The following is a 23,287-nucleotide window of genomic DNA, read 5'->3' as shown; positions in this document are numbered from 1 at the left end:
CTATGCTATTCCTATTCCTATTCCTATTCCTAGCCTAGCCTATATTCTATTCTATTCTATGCCAGTGTTTTTCAACCACTGTGCCGTGGCACACTAGTGTGCCGTGACATAGTGTAAGGTGTGCCGTGGGAAAATTACTTTATATATAGTCAATATAGGCACAGAGTTAATTTTTTTTAACATTTTCTAATGGTGGTGTGCCTCGTGATTTTTTTCATGAAAAAAGTGTGCCTTTGCACAAAAAAGGTTGAAAAACACTGTTCTATGCTATGCTATGCTATGCTATCCTATTCCTATTCCTATTCCTAGCCTAGCCTACATTCTATTCTATTCCATTCTATTCTATGCTATGCTATGCTATTCTATGCTATGCTATGCTATGTTATGCTATTCCTATTCCTAGCCTAGTCTAGCCTAGCCTATATTCTATTCTATTCTATTCCATTCTATTCTATGCTATGCTATTCTATGCTATGCTATTCCTATTCCTATTCCTATTCCTATTCCTATTCCTATCCTAGCCTATATTCTATTCTATTCTATTCTATTCTATGCTATCCTATCCTATCCTATCCTATCCTATTCCTATTCCTATCCTCTGTTCTATTCTATTCTATTCTATTCAGCCGTTTTTGCGTTCATTGACGAATACGACACAGATGACGTTTCCAGGAAACCAAATTTCTCTCTTGCTCCTCTCTCTCACACGCGGCTTTTCTTTTCAGTCCGCCACCGCAGCATAGTTACAACATTGTGGCATTTCGTTAATAGCTTGGAGACCAACCAACAAGTGGAATAAGTATTGGCTTAGGCTGCGAGCCCAAAACCACCGGTGTTTAAACTATCCCATTGTAGCAAATGGATTCAGTTCATTGAGCCACGGTGAATTTGGAACAGTAGTTTCTGGCAAGTTCCCATGGAAAAAGAGTTTTTTCTTTTTCTTTTTATGTTTGGGCTTAAGTTTCAAAACTCTGCAGTGTGTGTATACCTGCACAAAGTAGTTTTTGGGATGGACGCAATCCTGTGAGGACCTTTTTATGGGTAGTCCTTGACTAATAGAATAGAATAGAATAGAATAGAATTCTTGTCATTCAAAGGTTTTATTTCTTTTAAAACACAAATATTTCATCATTCGTCAATCATTAAAACATCGAAGTACAATTTTTTTGTATGTCCCTCCCTCCCTCCCCCCTCCCCCCAACCCCCCTCCTCCTTCCCCCCCCCCCCCCCGACTTCCCGGAACCCGTACACGGTATGGATTTTTAACCAACACAGTCTAAAATCTATTGAGAAAAAAAGAAATAAAGAAATTAATGACATTCTACATTGACCTTAGCTTCTTCTTGCTGAGCTAACTTTAAACAATTTAAATCATTTCTGATCTTAAGCATGGGCTAACTGGAATTTCTTGGTCCCGTATTTATTTTGTATATAGTCAATCCATTTTTTCCAGTCTCGTTTATATCTCTCGTTTGAGTGAGCTTTAAGATATGCCGATATTTTAGCCATCTCGGCTAAGATTCTTTATTGGCCAAGTGTGATTTGGACACACAAGGGATTTCTCTTTGGTGCAGATGCTCTCAGTGTAGATAAACAGACAAGATACATTCGTCAAGAATCATAAGGTGCGACACTTAATGAAAGGCATAGGGGACAAATAAGCAATCAGGAAACCATCAATATCGATATAAATAGTAAGGATACAAGCAACAAAGCTGCAATCATAAGTGGGAGGAGATGGGTGATAGGAACGATGAGAAGACTAATAGTAATAGTGATGCAGCCTTAGTGAATAGTTTGACAGAGATAGATAGAATAGAGTAGAGTAGACTAGGACAGAACAGAATGGAATAACAGAGTTGGAAGGGGCCTTGGAGGTCTTCTAGTCCAACCCCCTGCTTAGGCAGGAAAACATACCATTTCAGAATAGAATAGAATAGGATAGGATAGAATTCTTTATTGGCCAAATGTGATTGAACACATAGGGAATTTGTCTTTGGTGCATAGAGCCGCCTTCAGAGGCTCTTCAAAGAGCCGAGGTGGCGCAGTGGTTAGGGTGCAGTACTGCAGGCCACTTCAGCTGACTGTTATCTGCAGTTCGGCGGTTCAAATCTCACTGGCTCAAGGTTGACTCAGCCTTCCATCCTTCCGAGGTGGGTGAAATGAGGACCCAGACTGTGGGGACAATATGCTGACTCTGTAAACCGCTTAGAGAGGGCTGAAAGCCCTATGAAGCGGTATATAAGTCTAACTGCTATTCCCCAGATGCCAGGACTGGCCCATGTTCCTCCCCAACCTCCTCACTGTCTGAATCTGCTGTTAGCTCTGCTGGCTGGTCACAACACATGTTTAAACATTAAACTGAAATTTAGTCCTGGAACCTCTGTGAAACGTGGAGATTTATGGAGGGCCTTGTTTTTGTTTTTTTTACTTGTTTTCAGTTTGCAGAAACTTTTATTAAAAAGTTCTTTTTTTTGACCCAGGATGAAAAAGAGCCAGAATACTTGATTTTTCTCTGTCCGTCCCTTTTCTCTTCGCAGCCTCTGTCGGGTGATCAGTTACAAACATCTGTTCAACTCTGGGTATCCTTTAACCGGAAGCCAATGCAGGCTGCACAGTTTGCAACAAGACACCCCATTAAGGTACGAACAAATTAAGGGGGGCTAGAAACTTTATTTAGCTGTAAACCACACTTCTGTAATCGGCAGGCTTTCTTTCAGATTTTTTTTTTGCATGTTTCCATAGAATGTAGGCATCCTTTAAAACAAATGATTATTTTCAATGGGTCTCAAGATATTATCATTATGCCCATTGCACAGCTGGGGGAAACTGAGGCTTATCTAAAGCTACAGTGAACTCCTGGGAAAGGTGTGATATTTTGGTGGCGTTTTTGAGATTAGATGTCAAACATTTAAGCCACTTTGCCTGCTCGAATGCTTTCTATTTTTATTTTAAAAAATGAACAAACATCTTCCGCTCCCAAATTTTGTCCTGAAGGAGTACTACATCGCTGACACTTCTGAAGACCAGGTGTTTGTGTGCGTCACTTATAGTAACAACAGCACCAGCCTCTATATCTCTGAAGCGGAAGGCCTTCACTTTTCGTTGACTTTGGAAAACATCCTGTATTACAGTCCGGGTGGAGCAGGAAGCGACACTTTAGTAAGGTAAGAAGGTAGACAACTTCTTGGAGACTATCCTTCCCCTGCCACGCCCACCAAGCCACGCCCACAGAACTGGTAGTAAAAATTATTGAATCCCACCACTGCCTCGAAGGACTGGTAGGTGAGTGAGTCTCAGGTGCTGCTTCATTTAATAATCAGGAAAGAAACCACTCAACTTCATTTGGTTGAAATTAAGTGTACTTTTACTAATTACAAACGAATAGTAGCAAAGCAAAGCTGAGTCTGGTTAATTAGGCGCGAAAGCAATGAATATCATGTATAGTTCAATCCCCTCCTCTTGGCACCCCGGTGCATAGTCCAATAATAATTCCCCCAAGGTGGCACAGTGGTTAAATGCAGCACTGCAGGCTACTGCTAGATCAGCAGGTCAGCGGTTCAAATCTCACCGGCTCAGGGTTGACTCAGCCTTCCATCCTTCCGAGGTGGGTAAAATGAGGACCCAGATTGTTGGGGGCAATATGCTGACTCTCTGTAAACCGCTTAGAGAGGCCTGAAAGGCCTATGAAGTGGTATATAAGTCTACTGCTATTACTGCTATAACTGTCAGGTGGGAGATAACTTCAAAAAACCTCATCAGGGTGGAATGTTGGACAGTTAACCTTGGCGGGAAACTCCCTTCCTCCACATGCGCAATGAGATGGTCAGGACAGCTTCTAGAACATTCCTCCAGCATACGATGATTCCCCTCCCAAACACCGTGCCTTCCCCTCCCCGTTTCAATGGCAGCCGAAGCAGCAGCAAGGCAGAGGCTGACAGTGAGTATCTTCTTTCGGCAGATACTTCGCAAGCGAGCCTTTTGCAGACTTCCACCGCGTCGAGGGGATTCCGGGGGTCTATATCACCACCCTGATCAACGGCTCGTTCAGCGACGAGAATATGCGCTCGGTCATCACCTTCGACAAAGGTGGGACTTGGGAATTTCTCCAGCCTCCAGAGTATACTCACTATGGCGAAAAGATAAATTGTGAGGTAATGATGCCGACAACCGACGGAATGGTGGTGCCTCCCTGAAGGCTTTCGGATCGCTCATTGAATTCCGGGGTCCCAGTTAAGCTTCACGCAGGTTGTAGAAGTAGGTGAAGTTAGGGGACGTCAACCGGCGGTGAGCTTATCTCCCCCCCCTTTTTTTTGTGGTAAAGATGAGATACCTGCCTACAGGTAATTTTTATTTATTTTTGGCAAGTGGAAATACATACAGCCCAGCGTGCCTCAAGCCCGTCATAAAGCATTAATCCATTCAAGCCACGAATCTTTTCTTCATCTTATGTAATAATTATCCAATTACAAATACTTCAAAGTAAATATTTACCATATTTTTCGGAGTATAAGACGCACTTCCCCCCCCCAAAAAGAGGGTGAAAATCTGGGTGCGTCTTATACACTGAATGCAGCATTTTGGCCTCCTGAAACCCCACCCCCTTTGCAAAAATGGACATGCTGAGAGTTTGGGAGGCCTGCAAAGTGCTCCTGGAGGCTGGGGAGGGCAAAAACGAGCAAAAAAATGGGCCTTTTTTGCTTGTTTTTGCCCCCTCCCCAAGCCCCTAGGAGCACTCTACAAGCCTCCCAAAGCCTATGCATGCCCTGGTTTGTTTGTTGTTGTTTTTTTTTTTTGCAAAAAATGGATTTGTTTTTGTGAAAAACTGGCAATTTTTTGCTCGTTTTTGCTCCCTCCAGTCCCCAGGAGCACTTTGTAGGCCTCTCAAACTCTATGCATATCCATTTTTGCAAAGCAGGTGGGTTTCGGGAGGCCAAATTGCTGTATTCAGTTTTCACAAAAAACGAGGCGTGCAGAACGTTTGGGAAGCCTGCAGAGTGGTGCTAACGGGTGTGGAATCTTCTTGGAACTGAATTGAATTGAATTGAATTTATTATATTTCTATGCTGCCCTTTTCCCCGAAGGGGACTCAGGGTGGCTCACAACTCAAGTCAAGGGCTGGTGGTGGTGTACAAATAAGGGAAAAAAAGAACACGAACAAAACAATGCCACAATTTAAAAACACACAACAACCATACCATTCGAGAGGGGACAAAAGCTCATTAGCCCCAGGCCTGTCGGAATAGCCAGGTTTTAAGGGCTTTGCGGAAGGCCTGGAGGGTGGTGAGGGTTCGAATCTCCACGGGGAGTTCATTCCAAAGGGCCGGGGCAGCCACAGAGAAGGCCCTCCTCCGAGTGGTTGCCAGACGGCATTGGCCAGTGGATGGAATTCGGAGGAGGCCTAATCTGTGGGATCTAATCGGTCTATTGGAGGTAATTGGCAGCAGGCGGTCTCTCAAGTACCCAGGTCCAATACCATGAAGGTTAAAAGGACTGTGTTGTAGATTGTTCCAAGAAGGCTCCACACCCATTTGCACCACTCAAGTGACCCTGAGGACACAGATAAGCCTCCAAGTGGCCTCAGCGACCCTCTAAAAGGATGCAAATGACCAGCTGTCTGCAAAGAGTATAAATCCTTCCATTCCCCTCCATCCAGACAGAGCTGTAGAAGCTTCTTGGATGAGAAGAGGAACGTCTTCAAAGACAAAACCAGAAAGTCCACTTGAAAAAAGCAACTCTGGGACAACCATAATGACGTGTGGTTTTTATAGAGGGCTCTTAATGAGATTCCCAGATTCCAGAATGCTAAATGCATCATGTTTTTGGTAGGACAAAGCATGTGACGTCTGTGTGTTTCTTCTTCCCTAGCTTTCTTTGGGATGTTCTCTTCATTTGGCCCAAAGACTCAGCCAGCTCCTCAATTTCCAGTTGCGCAGAATGCCCATCCTATCCAAGGAATCCGCTCCGGGATTGATCATTGCAACAGGTAGATCTCCTTTTTTTGGCTTGCTTTGCTTCAATCCTCTTGTTCTCCTCTCCTTAAATTCTGGTTGGTCAATGGTCAAAGCCCAATTACCGCACTTTTTGGAGTATAAGACGCACCTTTTTACCTCAAAAAAGAGGGTGAAAATCTGGGTGCGTCTTATACACTGTATGCAGCATTTTTTGCCTCACAAAACCCCGCCTCCTTTGCAAAAATGGCCGTGCATAGCCTTTAGGAGGCTTCCAGAGTGCTCCGGGGGGCCGTGGAGGGCAAAAATGAGCAAAAAATGGGTCGTTTTTTGCTCGTTTTTGCCCCCCCTCCAGCCTCCAGTCTATAAGCCTCTTAAAGGCTATGCATGCCATTTTTTTGACAAAAATTGGGCCTGTTTTCATGGAAAATGGGCTGGTTTTTGCTAGTTTTTGGACCTCCCAATCCCCAGGAACACTCTACAAGTCTCCTAAAGGCTATGCATGCCCTTTTTTTTGACAAAATGCGGGCCCGTTTTCACAAAAAATGGGTCGTTTTTGGGAGGTCTGCAACACGAGTGATGTCGAGCTGGCCATGCCCACCCTGGCTACATCCACTCCACCCCTCACCCCCCCGAGGTCAAATACAACCCTGATGCAGCCCTCAGTGAAATCGAGTTGAACACGCCTGGTCTTGAGGCATTGAAAGAATCGCTCTGAGATCAACGTGTTTCTCTTTGTAGGTTCTGTGGGGAAGAACATGGCAAGTAAAATGAATGTCTACGTTTCCAGCAGTGCTGGCGTCAGATGGCAGGAGGTAAGGAAAAGCCAGATGCTCATGTGGGGCAGGTGGGGGCGGCCATCCCTGTTGCTCTAGAGACATTTCAACACTAGGCAAAGGATTTTGCCACAGCTGACCAGGTATCATCCTGTGGCTGAGCAGCTTCTATAATCATTCATTCATTCATCTTCTATAATCATCCACCCACCCATCCATCTATCCATTCATTCATTTTCTATAATCTTCCGTTCTGACCCCCCTCGTCCCACACCAAAGCACGCCGAGCCAAAGATACTTTACGGAATTTATTAACAGACAGACAGGTCCTTGGCAGCAAACCAGTACAGACAAGCCTTGGCAGCAATCCAGCACAGACAAGCCTTGGCAGCAATCCAGCCTGCCAAGCTAGTCACAAAAGTTCTCCAACTTTTAGTCAAAGCGTTGACTCCTGCAACGGGGCGGGTGCACAAGCAGTCCTCTTATAGTCTTGAGAGGAGCCTAATTACCACCAGCTGAGTGCAATTATCTCCTGTAACTGCACAACTATCAGCTCTTCGGTGCTGGGCATCCAGGAACAACTCCCTTGGCTCCTTCCCACTGTTCCAATGCTCAGGCACCTCCTGGTGGCCAACCAGCCTCTCTGCGCTCTGCTCAGAGTCGGAACCCTGTCCAGGGTCCTCCACATCCTCCAGAGCCGACTCATAGGACCCCTCGCTGTCGGAGTCTGGTGGTAGCTCCAACGGCTTCTGCTGGGCCATAACAATCTTCCATCCATCCATCCATCAGTCCATCCATCCATCCATCCATCCATCCATCCATCCTTTCATATTCTAAAATCATCCATCCATCCATTCATTCTTTCATCTTCTATAATCATCCATCCACTCATCTTCTATAATCATCTATCCATCCATCCATCCATCCATTCAATCAATCACCCATCCATCCATCCATCCATCCATCCATTCTTTCATCTTCTATAATCATCCATCCATCCATCCATCCATCCATTCTTTCATCTTCTATAATCATCCATCCATTCATCTTCTATAATCATCCATCTATCCACCCACCCACGCATTCACTCATCTTCTATAATCATCCATCCATCCATCCATCCATCCATCCATCCATCCATCCATCCATCCATCCATCCATTCATCTTCTATAATCATCCATCCATCCATTCATCTTCTATAATCATCCATCCATCCATCCATCCACCCACCCAACCTCCCAACCTCCCTCCCTCCCTCCCACCCACCCATCCATCCATCCACCCACCCACCCACCCACCCACCCACCCACCCACCCACCCACCCACCCACCCATCCATCCATCCATCCATCCATCCATCCATCCACCCACCCACCCACCCATCCATCCATCCGATTTGTGTGCTCCCAATCTCATCTAGAGCTGACAATATGGGAAGTTTTGGCTTTGGTTTAATTTCATGTCCAAGAAGAACTGACTCTGGTTAACTACCTTCCTCCTAAACTTGCCCTTTCCTGATGCTTCAACCCCTCCCCGAACTCCCATCATCCCCAGCCAGCATAACCAAGCCCATATTGCCTAGATTTTAAACACCTACAAAGGTGTTTGGGAGCAACTGATTGGTAAAACCCCAAATCAAAAGTTTCATTTCCCCCCACCTCGAGCGCCAAATCCAGAAGCCGTTTCCAAGTAGAGACAAAATTAGTTGTATTTTTTCCCACTTTGATCAAAGCAGACGGTTTAGCCATCTCTGCTAACTCCATCCATTTCTGTAGCCCTTCCTCCATCGTGGGAAACACAGGATCCTGAGTTTTATAACATGATGTAACATTGACATTTAACCCCAGATAAGTTGTCGAGAATGTATAAAGGTGTTTCAAATGAATGTTGGCAAATTTTGCTGATGTTTTCAGAGAGAGGAAATTCCAGTAACGTGATTCCTTGATGGGGGAAATGATAGGATCGTCCTTGGATGTGTTTTTTTTTGTTAGAGCAAGCAGGAACATGAATATCGACTTTTCAGAATGCCGAATGAATTCTTCTAGGCAGGCGTGTTTATATTTCTCTTTTGCTACCTGATATAAGAGCCGAGGTGGCGCAGTGGTTAGAGTGCAGTACTGCAGGCTACTTCAGCTGACTGCTAGTTCGGCAGTTCGGCGGTTCAAATCTCACCGGCTCAGGGTTGACTCAGCCTTCCATCCTTCCGAGGTGGGTAAAATGAGGACCCGGAGTGTTGTTGGGGGCAATATGCTGACTCTGTAAACCGCTTAGAGAGGGCTGAGAGCCCTATGAAGCGGTATGTAAGTCTAACTGCTATTGCTATATTGATCTGCAGCCCTCTTTGTCCAGTGATTTTGTTTGCTTCCTCCCTCAGGTCCTGTCTGGGCCCCATTATTACTCCTGGGGAGACCACGGGGGCATCCTCATGGCCGTGGCGCAGGGCTCAGAAACAAACCAGCTGAAGTAAGCAAAGTACCAATAAGTCTGCCTGTCCTGGGTGGGGACTGAGTTCGTAAACTGGGATAATATGCCTTCCATCTCTCAGGTGCTTTAGGCTCCCTGGGGGAATGGAAAAGGAGTCTTGATAGCCATGATCTAAATCAGGGATGTCAAACTCAAGACCCACGGGCCTGATGCGGCCCACAGGCTTGATGTGGCCCACGGGGTGCTTAAATCCAGCCCACAGTGCCTCTGCCAGCCAAATGGGCTGCATGTGGGCTCCCTGTGGCCCGTTTTTGGCCTCCACGTTCTCCTGCAGCACTCTGCTGGCCAAAAAGGCCTCGCGGGGGCCTCACATGTAACCCTAACCCCTCTATCCCATTTTGGTTGCATGTGTCCCTCCCTCACCCCTATTGACTGGTGCTGCAGGAGGCCGCCCAGGCCGAAAACTGGGCAGAGGGCACCGTGTGAGTCCCCCCTGCACCGTGGTTTTGCCAGCAGGGTTTTGTAGGAGGTATCCATTCTGTCTGCCCCTGCCCACTCCCTGCGCCCCCTCCCCCACCGTCCCTCGGAGGAGAACTACAATGGTGATCCAATTTCCCGCAACCTCATTCTTGAGGTTCTGGATCGAGAGGGGTAAAATAGAGGTGTGATGCCACGGCAAATCCTAATGGCCCAAGTGGCCATCAAAACAACTCTCCAGCAGAGGAGGAAGGAAGGAAGGAGAGAAGAAAGGGGGAAGGAAGGAGGGAAGGAAGGAGAGAAGGAGAGAAGAAAGGAAGGAAAGGGAGGAGGAAGTGAAGGAGGGAAGGAAGGAGGGAAGGAAGGAGAGAAGGAGAGAAGAAAGGAGGGAGGGAAGGGGGAAGGAAGGAGGGAAGGAAGGAGAGAAGGAGAGAAGAAAGGAAGGAAAGGGAGGAGGAAGTGAAGGAGGGAAGGAAGGAGGGAGGGAAGCAAGGAAGGAAGGAAGGAGAGAAGGAGAGAAGGAAGGAGGGAAGGAAGGAGGGAAGGAAGGAAGGAGAGAAGGAGAGAAGAAAGGAGGGAGGGAAGGGGGAAGGAAGGAGAGAAGAAAGGAGGGAAGGAAGGAGGGAAGGAAGGAGAGAAGAAAGGAGAGAAGGAGAGAAGAAAGGAGGGAGGGAAGGGGGAAGGAAGGAGGGAAGGAAGGAGAGAAGGAAGGAGGGAAGGAAGGAGGGAAGGAAGGAGGGAAGAAAGGAAGAAGAAGTAGGATTGTTGTAAAATAAGATGGGTTTATGGGATGGTAAGAAAGTAATTTCAATTATATTGTCAATTGTAGGGGAGAAGAATTGTTACAAATACATATTATTATTTGTATGTTATGAGATCATATAATTGTGAATGTATATATGAGAAATAAAAATTTATTAAAAAAAAAACAACTCTCCAGCATTGTCTTTGAAAAGGGGGAAAAAAAAGAAAATAAGCTCATGTTTCTTCCATCACTGGCTATATCCTGAACTTAGAGACAAGTAGCAAGAAACGAGGGCCATCCGAAGCAAAAGATGCTGGAATGAAGAAGGACCAGAACCTAGGTATGGCTGACATCTTCTTGCCGTTCCTTCCGCATAGGTACAGCACGAATGAAGGGGAAACTTGGAAAACTTTCACGTTCTCCGAAAAGCCAGTCTTTGTGTATGGCCTGCTGACCGAACCGGGCGAGAAAAGCACCATCTTCACCATTTTTGGGTCTTATAAAGAAAACGGACACAGTTGGCTGATTCTGCAGATCAACACCACGGACGTCCTCGGTAAGGGAAGGAGTTGGCCTCTGGTAGCATTTCTCGATCTCGGTGTAGGCCAAAAGCTTGCTTTGTAGCGTGACGGGGTGTTTTTTTTTTTTACCTTCTCTGCCCACTCCCCGCAACTTAAAACATAACCCCGTGATGAATTCCTAGGGGTGCCTTGCACGGAAAATGATTATAAGCTGTGGTCTCCCTCTGATGAACGCGGGAATGAGTGTCTCCTGGGACACAAGACAGTCTTCAAAAGGCGAACGCCTCATGCTACTTGTTTCAACGGGGAAGATTTCGATCGACCGTTCCTCGTCTCCAATTGTTCCTGCACTAGGGAAGACTACGAGTGGTAAGTCGAGGTCTCTGGTGAGCGACAGTTACAATGAATGTTAGAGGTTGAGGACTTTCTACCTTCTTTGCTAGTCGTCACTTACAAAGCCCTTCGTGGTATTGGACCTGGGTACTTGAGAGACCGCCTGCTGCCAATTACCTCCCACAGACTCATTAGATCACACAGATTAGGCCTCCTCCGGGTTCTGTCTACCAGCCAATGCCATCTGGCTACCACCCGGGGGAGGGCCTTCTCTGTGGCAGCTCCGGCCCTTTGGAACGAACTCCCCGCAGAGATTCGGACCCTCACCTCTCTCCAGGCCTTCCGGAAAGCCGTCAAAACCTGGCTGTGCCGGCAGGCCTGGGGTCGATGAGTTCCCTTCCCCTCTCGACCTGTGTGGCTGTGTGACTCTTGGCTATTTTAACTACTTGTATTGTATTTTGTGTTCCCTTTCCCCCTTTGAGTTGTTCGCCGCCCTGAGTCCCTCTGGGAATAGGGCGGCATATAAATAAAACAAATCTAAATCTAAATCTAAATCTTCTTTGTTGGGGACTTCTAGAAATGTGGGTTTGTCTGAACCAGTGGTGGGTTTCAAAATTTTTTGGAACCTACTCTGTGGGTGTGGCCTCCTTTGTGGGAGTGGCTTGCCGGCCATGTGACCTGGTGGGAGTGGCTTGCCATGTGTTTTCTCTCTCTCTTTCTCTCTCTCTCTCTCTTCCTTTTGTCTCTCTGTCCCTTTTTTCTCTTTTTCTTTCATCTCTCTCACTTTTTCTTTCTTTTTTTCTTTCTTTCTCGTTCTCTTTCTCTCTGTGTGTGAGTCTGTGTGTGTGTGTGTGTGTGTGTGTGTGTGTCTTTGCCTCTCTCTCGCTCCCTCTCTCCCTCCCTTCCTCCCTCCGTGTCTCTCTATGTGATTCTCTCTCTGTGTCTGTCTCTCTGTCTCTCTCTCTCTCTTTCTGTGTGTGTATCTCTCCTCCAGTGGTGGGTTTCAAAACATTTTGGACCCTCTTCTGTAGGTGTGGCCTGCTTTCCGATTTGATGAACTGGTTCTACCGAATAGGTGCGAACTGGTAGGAACCCACCTCTGGTCTGAACCATATGTCAGCATTCCGGCTGACAAACCCAACCGAAGCATGCATGGAACAAAACGATCCAACCTCTGAATGCAAAACTTTATTGGAGTACATCATTTCGGCACTGATGAGGGCGAAACCAGATCTAGCTAATTCCTGCGCAAACCCACAAAGTATAGAATTCACCCTCCCGCTATTAGTGCAGGTTGCATTGTCCACTTGAGTGTCATTGTATTGTTATGAGAAAAAGCCTTTGGATTTGGCAAACTCCTGCTGAAGTGTCCTTGGCTCTCACAGATCGTCTTCTTGATGTCTGGAGCCTACATTCCATCACATCCTTCCCTCTCACTTGGTTTGTTGGCAAGCTGAGAAGGGATAATGGTTGCAACAATTTCCAGTCTACGTGGAGAGTGAAATCAAGGGAAAACTTTGTGAGGCCAGAGGGATAGGAGGGAAATGAATTCCTTATGCGCCTAGGTCAGTGATTCTCAACCTCAACAACTTTAAGAGATGTATGGACTTCAACTCCCAGAATTCCCCAGCCAGCAGCATGCTGGGAGTCGAAGTCCATACATCTACAAGTTGCTGACATTGAGATATGCTGCTATAAATATTAGGTCAAGATGTGTTCTCTTGAATAATGATGCTAACTTTTGTCTACCACTCTGCCTGGCCTGACTGGCTGGAGTTGCTGGCTGGGGAATTCTGGGAGTTGAAGTCCACACCTCTTAAAAGTTGACAAGGTTGAGAAACACTACCTTGGGTGCTCTGTGGATGATAAGGTGGCGCAGTGGTTAAATGCAGCACTGCAGGCTACTTCAGCTGACTGCAGTTCTGCAGTTCGGCTGTTCAAATCTCACCGGCTCAGGGTTGACTCAGCCTTCCATCCTTCCGAGGTGGGTAAAATGAGGACCCGGATTGTTGTTGGGGGCGATATGCTGATTCTGTAAACCGCTTAGAGAGGGCTGAAAGCCCTATGAAGCGGTATATAAATCCAACTGCTATTGCTATTGCTATAATCCAATTTAACTGGTTGCGATTCCTGCATTCTTGCTTTTCTAAGATTTGAAACCAGATGCTCCACAACAACATCTGGAATAATATATATATATATATATTTTGCTTTGCTCTTTTTCTTTAAACTTCCCCCTGTTTAGTGATTTTGGTTTCAAGCTGAGTGAGGACCTGTCGTCAGAAGTTTGCATTCTGGATCCCGAGTTTGCTGGCAAACTTTTCTCTCCTCCTGCACTGTGCCCGGTTGGGTCAACTTACAAGAAGACACGAGGGTAGGTCGCGAGATTGAGATACTACAAGGTTTATCAAGTTCATTTGCAGAGTTTTTTTTTTCTTTCAGACAGCAGAAGTAGAATTTTAAATATACGGTTGTGTTGTAAAAAAGAGGAATGATTGACTGAGATGAAGAGAGCTGTCTCTTCGGAACTGTTTGCATAGTTTTATCTGAGCAGGAGACAATCCCGTGTGTCACAGGCAATTAAATCAATTAAACATCGTAAAATAATTGAAAACACTCTAAAACAATAAGTCATTTCCTGATTATGCAGTCAAAACCAAGATGAGGTGGCGCAGTGGTTAAATGCAGCACTGCAGGCCACTTCAGCTGACTGTTATCTGCAGTTCGGCTGTTCAAATCTCACCGGCTCAGGGTTGACTCAGCCTTCCATCCTTCCGAGGTGGGTGAAATGAAGACCCAGACTGTGGGGGCGATATGCTGACTCTGTAAACCGCTTAGAAAGGGCTGAAAGCCCTATGAAGCGGTATATAAGTCTAACTGCTATTGCTATTGCTATGAGAATTGAAGTCGAAACAGTATAGAGAACATCCAACAACCTAGATAGCTGATTAAAAGAGTTTCTACAGAGAAAAGGCTAAGGTGGGGGGGGGAAATAGGATTTTAGGCTTTTCTTAAACTTGTCAGAAAATTAAAATTGCAGTTATCTGTTATTCAGAAGAGGGTTGTAATTGATCCTTAAAGTAGGGAGGGGAACATCATTAGGCACTGCATTTGTTAAGCCACAGAAAGGTTTAACTAACTTGAAGCCTAGCTGAGGTTGGGCCAATAGAGTAGTCTTCATCTTAAAGAAAAGAAGAATGGTGACATGATGGCATTATTCCAGTATTTGAGGGGCTGCCACAAAGCAAAGGGGACCAAATTATTCTACAAAGCACCTGAAAGCAGGTCAAGAAGCAATGGGTGGAAACTAACCAAGGAGAGCAGCAACCTGGAATCAAGGAGAAACTTCCTGACAGTGAGGACAATTAACCAGTGGAACAGAAGTTGCCTTCAGAAATAATGGGAGCTCCGTCACTGGAGGTTTTTAAGAAGAGACTAGACAGTCACTTGTCTGAAATAGTAATGGCTCTCCTGCCTGAGCAGGGGGCTGGACTAGAAGACCGCCAAGGTCCCTTCCAGATTCTATTCTATTCGACAAGATCTACCTTTTCACACTTACATGGCAGTGTGAGAGGGTTTGTGTCACTGTGTCACGATGCACATTTAGTCACTCCCCATTGTACCCAGGTGTTAATAGAATAGAATAGAATAGAATAGAATAGAATAGAATAGAATAGAATAGAATAGAATTCCTTATTGGCCAAGTGTGATTGGACACACAAGGAATTTGTCTTTGGTGCAGATGCTCTCAGTGTACATAAAAAAGATACATTCATCAAGAATCATAAGGTACAACACTTAATGATAGTCATATAGGGTGCAAATAAGCAATGAAATCATAGTAGGAAACAATCAATATAAATCGTAAGGATACAAGCAACAAAGTTCCGGTCCTGCAGTCATAAGTGGGAGGAGACGGGTGATGGGAACGATGAGAAGATTAATAGTAATAGTAATGCAGCCTGAGTGAATAGTTTTGACAGCGGTGAGGGATTTATTTGTTTAGCAGAGTGATGGCGTTCGGGAAAAAACTGTCCTTGTGTCTAGTTGTCTTGGTGTGCAGTGCTCTATAGCGTCGTTTTGAGGGTAGGAGTTGAAACAATTTACGTCCAGGATGTGAGGAGTCTGTAGATATTTTCACAGCCCTCTTTTTGACTCCTGCAGTGTACAGGTCCTCAATGGAAGGCAGGTTGGTAGCAATTGTTCTTTCTGCAATTAATGCATACAGTACTTGCAGATTCTTTTTGGAGGGCCCTGGTGTTTCAATGCATCACCCTCTAAAATCCAAACACTCGCAGAAAATAATTCGTCACCCGCGTAGGTGAAAGTAGCACATTCCCAGTGCTGTTAACTTGATAGGGGCGCTCGGGTTACAACTTCGTGTCCCTCTGACAAAACACTCTTGTTTTATTGATGTTAGTTACCGCAAGGTATCCGGCGACACGTGTTCTGGAGGTGATGTAGAGGCCCGGTTAGAAGGGGAAACTGTACCATGTCCATTAGCAGGTAAGCCAAGGAGGGGAAGAGGAGGTTGTTGCAAAAAGAGCATCTGTCAATGTTGTGAGGTTTGTAGATCAGGAAAATAAAGTCCGCCTTGTGTTAAGCTTGACTCCTGCTAACTAACGGACGCACGCTTAATTCTTTTGAGAGTAGCCCAAATATGTTGCTGCCAGATAATACATAAGGAAGGCTGAGTGCCAAAGAATGGAGGCCTTTGAACTCTGGTGCTGGAGAAGACTCCTGCGAGTCCCTTGGACTGCAAGGCCATCAAACCGGTCAGTCCTAGAGGAGATCAACCCTGACTGATCTTTAGAAGGCCAGATCCTGAAGAGGAAACTCAAGTACTTTGGCCACCTAATGAGAAGGAAGGACTCCCCGGAGAAGAGCCTCATGCTGGGAAAGATGGAGGGCAAAATAAGAAGGGGATGGCAGAGAAGGAGGTGGCTGGATGGAGTCACTGAGGCAGTCGGCGTGAGCTTCAATGGACTCCAGAGGATGTTAGAGGACAGGAAGGCCTGGAGGAATGTTGTCCATGATGTCGTGATGGGTCGGGCATGACTTCACGACTAACAACAACAAAGACAGTTGATCAGTAGCTTTGATGAAATGATTGGGAAATGTCTACTACAGCATTGTTCAGACAATATTTAAAATTAAATAAAATTATTTGAAATAAAAGGGACTTAAAATTGGCCAACACTGGGAAGGAGAGGGTTTCCACCTTTTCTTTAAATTTACCAAGATATAAAAAAAGATGTGGAGACTCTAAAAAGAGTGCAGAGAAGAGCAACAAAGATAATTAGGGGACTGGAGACTCTAAATAAATGAAGAACGGTTGCAGGAACTGGGTAGGTCTAGTTTAATGGAAAGAAGGACTAGGGGAGACATGATAGCAGTCTTCCAATTTCTCAGGGGCTGCCCCAAAGAAGAGGGAGTCAAGTTATTCTCCAAAACACCTGAGGGCAGGACAAGAAGCGATAGGTGAAAACTAAACAAGGAGAGAATCATTCTAGAACTAAAGGGGGAATTTCCTGACAGTTAGAACAAATAATCAGTGGAACAACTTGCCTCCAGAAGTTGTGAATGCCCCAACACCGGACATTTTAAAGAAGAGATTGGAAAACCATTTGTCTAAATAAATTTACATAGTTGGTGGTGAAAAACGGGGACTTTGCAATGTGGCATACATTTTTTTAAATTTTTTGTTGGATTATGCTTACATTTGAGCCATATTTGAAGGAAAACCAAGACATTTCAGTCTTGACATCAGCTAGAGAGGATGCTATATAGTAGTGGAGTGTTTACAAACTTCCTTTTCCGATGTTTGAGCTTGGAAAAAGGTCCTTGCCAAATCCTTCATTCCTGATTTTTTTGCAGAGGAAAATGAGTTCATCTTGTATTCAACAAGGTATTCCATCCATCGGTACGATCTCTCGTCCGGGCTGACGGAAGATTTGCCTTTGACGGGGTTGCGTGGGGCCGTGGCTCTTGATTTTGATTACACCCACAACTGTCTATACTGGGCAGATGTGACTCTTGAAATTATCCAGGTTAGTGGCTTCTTTGTGCTCTTCTTTGATATGATCCTATTCTGTTCTGCCCTCCATTTGAAGCCAGCCGAAGAAAAAAGCATATGTCAGGATTAGCATCCAAAAGTAAATCAGAGTCTAAGGCAAAGTATTGCTCAAAGTTCCAATTTATTAAGAGAGCCATGTTGGCACATCTGGGAAAATCCCAATCTGAAAGCTTCCCACCTAATTGAAAGTTCAAGATCTTGCCCCCACACCCACAAGTCCATCACAGGGTCCAATCTCCCACTGCCATGCTGGCAGTTCCACCCATCCAGTTCCAGTCAGGTGCAGAGGTGCAGAGACAAAGGATGACCTTGGCTTTCTAGAAAGAATGTTGTTATGGCTACATAGCATGTCACTCCGTACAATCCCCCCTCCCATTTTCCCACAATAGAAAATGCACAGCGAAATAATAGAAAGTGTGGCAGGCCAAAGACCCAAAATAAAAGATGTCTGCAGGCCCGACAGGATGCCACGTACAGGTTGGCACACCACGGCTTATGACCACAAATTGAGCCGAACATTTTCCGTTGCTAAGTGAGAACACCAGTTTAGTGAATTCTGCCCCATTTTGTTTGCCAACAGTTGTGAAGTGAATCTCTGCATACAGATTTCCCAGTATCTCCTGTCCCCCATTTAGATATTTCCTCCAAAGTTCTTGTGTATCCTCTTTGAATGGGGTAATATAGAAAAAGTGGGCTATAAAGTATTAATGCGGGTGTAAAACTAGGATTTTTTTTTTACTGAATTGAATAGATTAGATTAGATTAGATTAGAGGTTTATTTATATGCCGCCCTTTTCCCTGGGGGGACTCAGGGCGGCTCACAATCCAAAGGAAGGGGAAAAACAGACTTTTACATATAAGACAATACATGATTAAAACACAACATTCATACCATTCGGGCGGGTTACAATCTTTAGCCCCAGGCCTGACGGGACAGCCAGATTATGAGGGCTGTGCGGAAGGTCTGGAGGGTGGTGAGGGTACGAATCTCCACGGGGAGCTCGTTCCATTGGGTCGGAGCTACCACCGAGAAGGCTCTCCTCTGCGTGGTTGCCAGTCGGCATTGACCAGCGGATGGAACTCGGAGGAGGCCTAATCGATGAGATCTAATAGGTCGTGTGGAGGTGATTGGCAGTAGGCGGTCTCTCAAGTACCCAGATTATACTTGAATAAGATTATATTAAAATTTTATGGCAAGGGAAGAAAGCCAGGATAAAGTTTGAAAGCTCTACAGGGATGACAGAAGCAGAGGTGATATGGGACTCCCGGACTGGGAGTTTTATTACAAAGCAGCAGCACTAACATGGATCAGGGATTGGATAAATTTAAAAAATAAAAGAATACTAACATTAGAGGGCCACGATTTGCAAACGGGATGGCATTTTTTTCCCATGGGAAGAGGGTAAAAAGAAGCAAAAATGCTTTCACACACATTGTATTAGTGATGCACTGATACAGGTCTGGAATAAAATTAGAGAAAAACATTCCATCAGTGTTTCTCAACCTTGGCAACTTGAAGATGTCCGGACTTCAACTCCCAGAATTCCCCAGCCAGCATTCGCTGGCTGGGGAATTCTGGGAGTTGAAGTCCGGACATCTTCAAGTTGCCAAGGTTGAGAAACACTGCATTACATGAAAATACCCACATGGCTTTCCACTATGGAGGCCATGACACATCCCAATACGCTAGATCTATCGAAAATGGTTAGATATAGTGAAAGTTTAGACAGCCAAGGAAATTTGAAAACAAATCCAGAATTAAAGGAGCAAAATATAAATATAGATTGGTGGCCATATCTCCAACTACAGTCGAGATACAAAAAAGACGTAAAAGAATATGGAACATACACAGAATTACAACAAATAAGATACCAATTTAATTGGCCCGGAAAATAAATTCATAACGAAAATTTACAAATATTTATTAGAAGTAACATTAGAAGAAGAAAAAGTTTGTTACTTTCTGAAGTTGACCCAAGTCCTCTTCTAAGTCGACCACCAGTAATGGCTGAAAGTTCTAGGCCAGGAGTGTCTAACCTTAGCAACTTTAAGACGTGAATTTGTGGGCTTCAACTTTCAGAATTCCCCAGCCAACACTTGTTCTAAGCGATGCAGTTTTAAGGCTGGATGTTCTCCATCACTTCTTCTTATGCTGCTCTCCTTAGCTTCAGGGATCAGCTCTTAAGTTTTGTTGGCATCAAACGTAGCAATTGACTTCCCTAACGTCTCCGACCCATTATTTTCAGCGTCTCTGTCTCAACGGAAGTTCTGGGCAGGAAGTCATCATCGGCACCGGCCTGGAGACGGTGGAAGCCTTGGTCTTTGAGCCCATCAGTCAACTGCTTTACTGGGTGAACGCCGGCATCCCCAAAATCGAGGTACGCCTCCTTTTGCTTGTAGGAAAGAAGCCAGCATCCCAAGGAGAAGCCCATCACTCAAGCATCTACCCCAGATAACTAGCATGGATTTTTTTTTTTACTTTTGCTGTGTGTATTTCCTTATATACACTGCGGTGATGCAGTAGTTAAGAGTCCAGTACTGCAGGCTACTTCTGCTGATCATCGGCTGCCAGCAGTTTGGCAGTTCGATTCTCACCAAGCTCCAGGTTGACTCATCCTTCCGAAGAGGGTATAAAAGGAGGACCCAGATTGTTGGGGAAAAGATGCTAACTCTGCAAACTGCTTAGAGAGGACTGTAAAAGCACTGTGAAGCGGTATATTAGTCTAAGGGCTATTCCTAACAATAATAGTCTGGTGAACTCATCGTTCTCCAATTTGTGGTTCTCCACGCAGGTCGCAAACCCAGACGGGGACTTGCGTCTTACCATTTTAAACTCCTCGGTGCTTGAGCGACCCCGGGCCCTAACTTTGGTGCCCAAAGAAGGGTAAGTAGGAAGCCTCCTATCCCTTGATCTTGTTGGTGTTCTCTTTGGAGTCAGGGGACTTGCAACCTGGACCCCAAAGCAACCCTCCAGAAAGCTGAAATCTCACACCTTGAGATGTCTCTGGGTTGAAACATTCCCTAAATTTAATCAGGAGAATGACTTTCAATCCTAGTTCTGGCTTGATTTCGGCGTCATGTTTTTCTCTCTACCTCTTGTTGGTTATGACTTCTATCCCCAGACTGATGTTCTGGACAGACTGGGGGGACTCCCGGCCGGGTATTTATCGAAGCGAAATGGATGGCTCCTCTGCTACTTGCATTGTCTCCGAGGGAGTAAAGTGGCCCAATGGAATTTCGGCAGATGATCATTGGATCTACTGGACAGAGGCCTACATGGACAGGATCGAGAGGGTCGACTTCAACGGCATGCAGAGATCAGTGATCTTGGATAGTCTTCCTCATCCTTATGCCATTGCCGTGTTTAAGGTACTTCTGGAACACCTACGATAGCGTAGGCGTTGTCCATCCAGACTGCTCTAGGGTAAAGCAGGCATCATCCATCTAGACTCCTCTACGATAGAGCAGATATTGTCAATCTAGAACCCTCTATGATGGAGTGGGCATCATCCATGATGTAAATAGCCATAACCTCCAGGCAGCTGGTTATTAGTTCTCTGAACCACTCTGAATGTAGCACAGCTAGCTATCCTGGGTTGTTACTTGCTCCGTGACCTGACAGATGCGCGCACGACGAAAGCGCGCCGACAAAACTGCGGTGAGAAAACCGCAATGTTGAAATCGCACCCACAACAGTGGGCCGACAACAGCGCGCCGACAAAAGCGCGATTAGGGTTAAGGTAAGGGTTAGGGTTAGGTTCAGGGTTAGGGTTATGGTTAGGGTTATTACGTTGTTTTCGCGTTGTTTGTTGAAGGCACGCTGTTGTCGGTACGCTGTTGTGGGTGCAATTTTGATGTCGCAGTTATCTCGCAGTTTTGTCGGCGCGCTTTTGTCGTGTGCGCATTTGTTGGTGAACCACTTGCTCATGCAGATTAAAGCAGGAACAAGAAGGGTTGCGTGCCCTACCACAATTATTTATGTTGTGCTTTATAAGGTGCTGCCACTGGCTTAGGGTTGCCCATGAAGTCAACCCTTCTGGGTGTATTATGAATTTAACAGAGGCTAAATATTATTGCTCAGTATTTGCACAATTAGCGTGGTTTGGTACTTGCTTGTATGATCATGTCTCTCATCTAGGGGAGACATGATAGCAGTGTTCCAATATCTCCGGGGCTGCCACAAAGAAGAGAGATTCAAACTATTCTCCAAGGCACCTGAGGGTAGAACAAGAAGCAATGGGTGGAAACTAATCAAGGAGGGAAGCAACTTAGAACTAAGGAGGAATTTCCTGACAGTGAGAACAATTAATCAGTGGAACAACTTGCCTCCAGAGGTTGTGAATGCTCCAACACTGGAAGTCTTTAAGAAGATGCCGGATAGCCATTTGTCTGAAACGGTATAGGGTTTCCTGCCTAGGCAGAGGGTTGGACTAGAAGACCTCCAAGGTCCCTTCCAACTCTGCTATTGTATATTGTATATCTGCTCCTCCAATGAATATTTAAACATTTATCTTTTCCCTCCAGAATGATATCTATTGGAATGATTGGTCACAGCTGAGCATTTTCAGAGCCTCCAAGCACAACGGAGCCAGAATGGAGACCTTGGTTGACCATCTCAATAGCGTGATGGACATGAAAATCTTCTACCATGGAAAGACTGCAGGTATTTATTGGTCCATTGCTCTTACTTCTCTGATAACATCTCCTGTCAGGGTTCCAAATAGCATCCAAAATTAAATCAGAGTCCAAGGCAAAGTATTGCTCAAAGTTCCAATTGATGAAGAGAGCCATGTTGGCGCCTCTGGGAAAACCCAAATCTGAAAGCTTCCTTCATCTAGTTGAAAGTTCAAGATCTTGCCACCACACCCACCAGTCCATCACATGGTCCAATCTCCCACTGCCATGCTGGCAGCTTCCACCCATTCAGTTCCGGTCAGATGCAGAGGTGCAGAGACAAAGGATGACCTTGGCTTTCTAGAAAGAATATTGTTATGGCTACATAGCATCTATTCCTTACAATCCCCGCCCTCCCATTTCCCCACAATAGAAAAGGCATAGTAGAATAATAGAAAGTGTGGCAGACAAAGATCCAAAAGGATTATGGCTGTAGGCCTGACATCTCCCTTGAAATAGCTTTCCTTATTTCCTTGAGCCGAGATGGCGCAGTGGTTAGAGTGCAGTACTGCAGGCCACTTCAGCTGACTGCTATCTGCAGTTCGGCGGTTCAAATCTCACCGGCTCAAGGTTGACTCAGCCTTCCATCCTTCCGAGGTGGGTGAAATGAGGACCCGGATTGTTGGGGGCGACATGCTGACTGTAAACCGCTTAGAGAGGGCTGAAAGCCCTATGAAGCGGTATATAAGTCTAACTGCTATTGCTATTGCTATTGCTATAATTAAAACTAACAATTCATTGGCAACTCTGGAAGGTAACTGTCCATGGAGAGTCTCAATCATCCAGGCCATGGTTGTCCCAAAGGTGCTATTCCAAAAGGCAACTGGACTTTTTTGGAGGGGGGGGTTCACTGAAAACCTTTCAATCCGGTGGGATTCAGCCGGTTCGAACGAATCGGTAGTTCCAGCAATCAGCTGGCCCCACCTCTGCTCTATTTCATCCTATATTCCCTTTCTTTGAAGCTCAGCTGGTTGGCCTGGCAGAGCAGACTGCCTTGTCTCAGTTGTTTCACTCACTGGGGCTGCAGCAGAAGATAAGATTTAGTGCTGGTTTCAGATGTAAGGTGCGCACGCAAAGCGCACCGCTTGTTACGCCGGTTGAATCCCACCACTGCTTTCAACACTCACCCAAGAAGCTTCTCAAGAGCCGAGGTGGCGCAGTGGTTAGGGTGCAGTACTGCAGGCCACTTCAGCTGACTGTTATCTGCAGTTCGGCGGTTCAAATCTCACCGGCTCAAGGTTGACTCAGCCTTCCATCCTTCCAAGGTGGGTGAAATGAGGACCCGGATTGTTGTTGGGGGCAATATGCTG

General features: G+C 45.6%; 1 protein-coding gene across 1 annotated transcript in view; it reads left to right on the top strand.

The window, feature by feature from the left end:
* Positions 1 to 23,287, top strand: part of SORL1 (sortilin related receptor 1) — a 93,158-nt gene that overhangs the window by 35,837 nt on the left and 34,034 nt on the right. The window contains exons 7-21 of the mRNA XM_087706412.1: positions 2,541 to 2,642; positions 2,998 to 3,167; positions 3,962 to 4,154; positions 5,869 to 5,986; positions 6,693 to 6,766; positions 9,102 to 9,190; positions 10,751 to 10,929; positions 11,077 to 11,263; positions 13,473 to 13,601; positions 15,648 to 15,733; positions 17,105 to 17,277; positions 19,550 to 19,681; positions 20,096 to 20,187; positions 20,426 to 20,672; positions 21,828 to 21,966. Coding sequence (XP_087562538.1) covers positions 2,541 to 2,642; positions 2,998 to 3,167; positions 3,962 to 4,154; positions 5,869 to 5,986; positions 6,693 to 6,766; positions 9,102 to 9,190; positions 10,751 to 10,929; positions 11,077 to 11,263; positions 13,473 to 13,601; positions 15,648 to 15,733; positions 17,105 to 17,277; positions 19,550 to 19,681; positions 20,096 to 20,187; positions 20,426 to 20,672; positions 21,828 to 21,966 — 2,110 coding nt within the window. The remainder of the gene's footprint in view (positions 1 to 2,540; positions 2,643 to 2,997; positions 3,168 to 3,961; positions 4,155 to 5,868; positions 5,987 to 6,692; positions 6,767 to 9,101; positions 9,191 to 10,750; positions 10,930 to 11,076; positions 11,264 to 13,472; positions 13,602 to 15,647; positions 15,734 to 17,104; positions 17,278 to 19,549; positions 19,682 to 20,095; positions 20,188 to 20,425; positions 20,673 to 21,827; positions 21,967 to 23,287) is intronic.

This window comes from Thamnophis sirtalis, unplaced genomic scaffold, assembly GCF_051295495.1.
Source record: "Thamnophis sirtalis isolate CommonGarterSnake01/CBP01778 unplaced genomic scaffold, rThaSir2_p1.2 scaffold_2, whole genome shotgun sequence".
In the NCBI taxonomy this organism is placed as follows: domain Eukaryota; kingdom Metazoa; phylum Chordata; class Lepidosauria; order Squamata; family Natricidae; genus Thamnophis; species Thamnophis sirtalis.
This window is presented reverse-complemented; position numbering and strand designations above follow the sequence as displayed.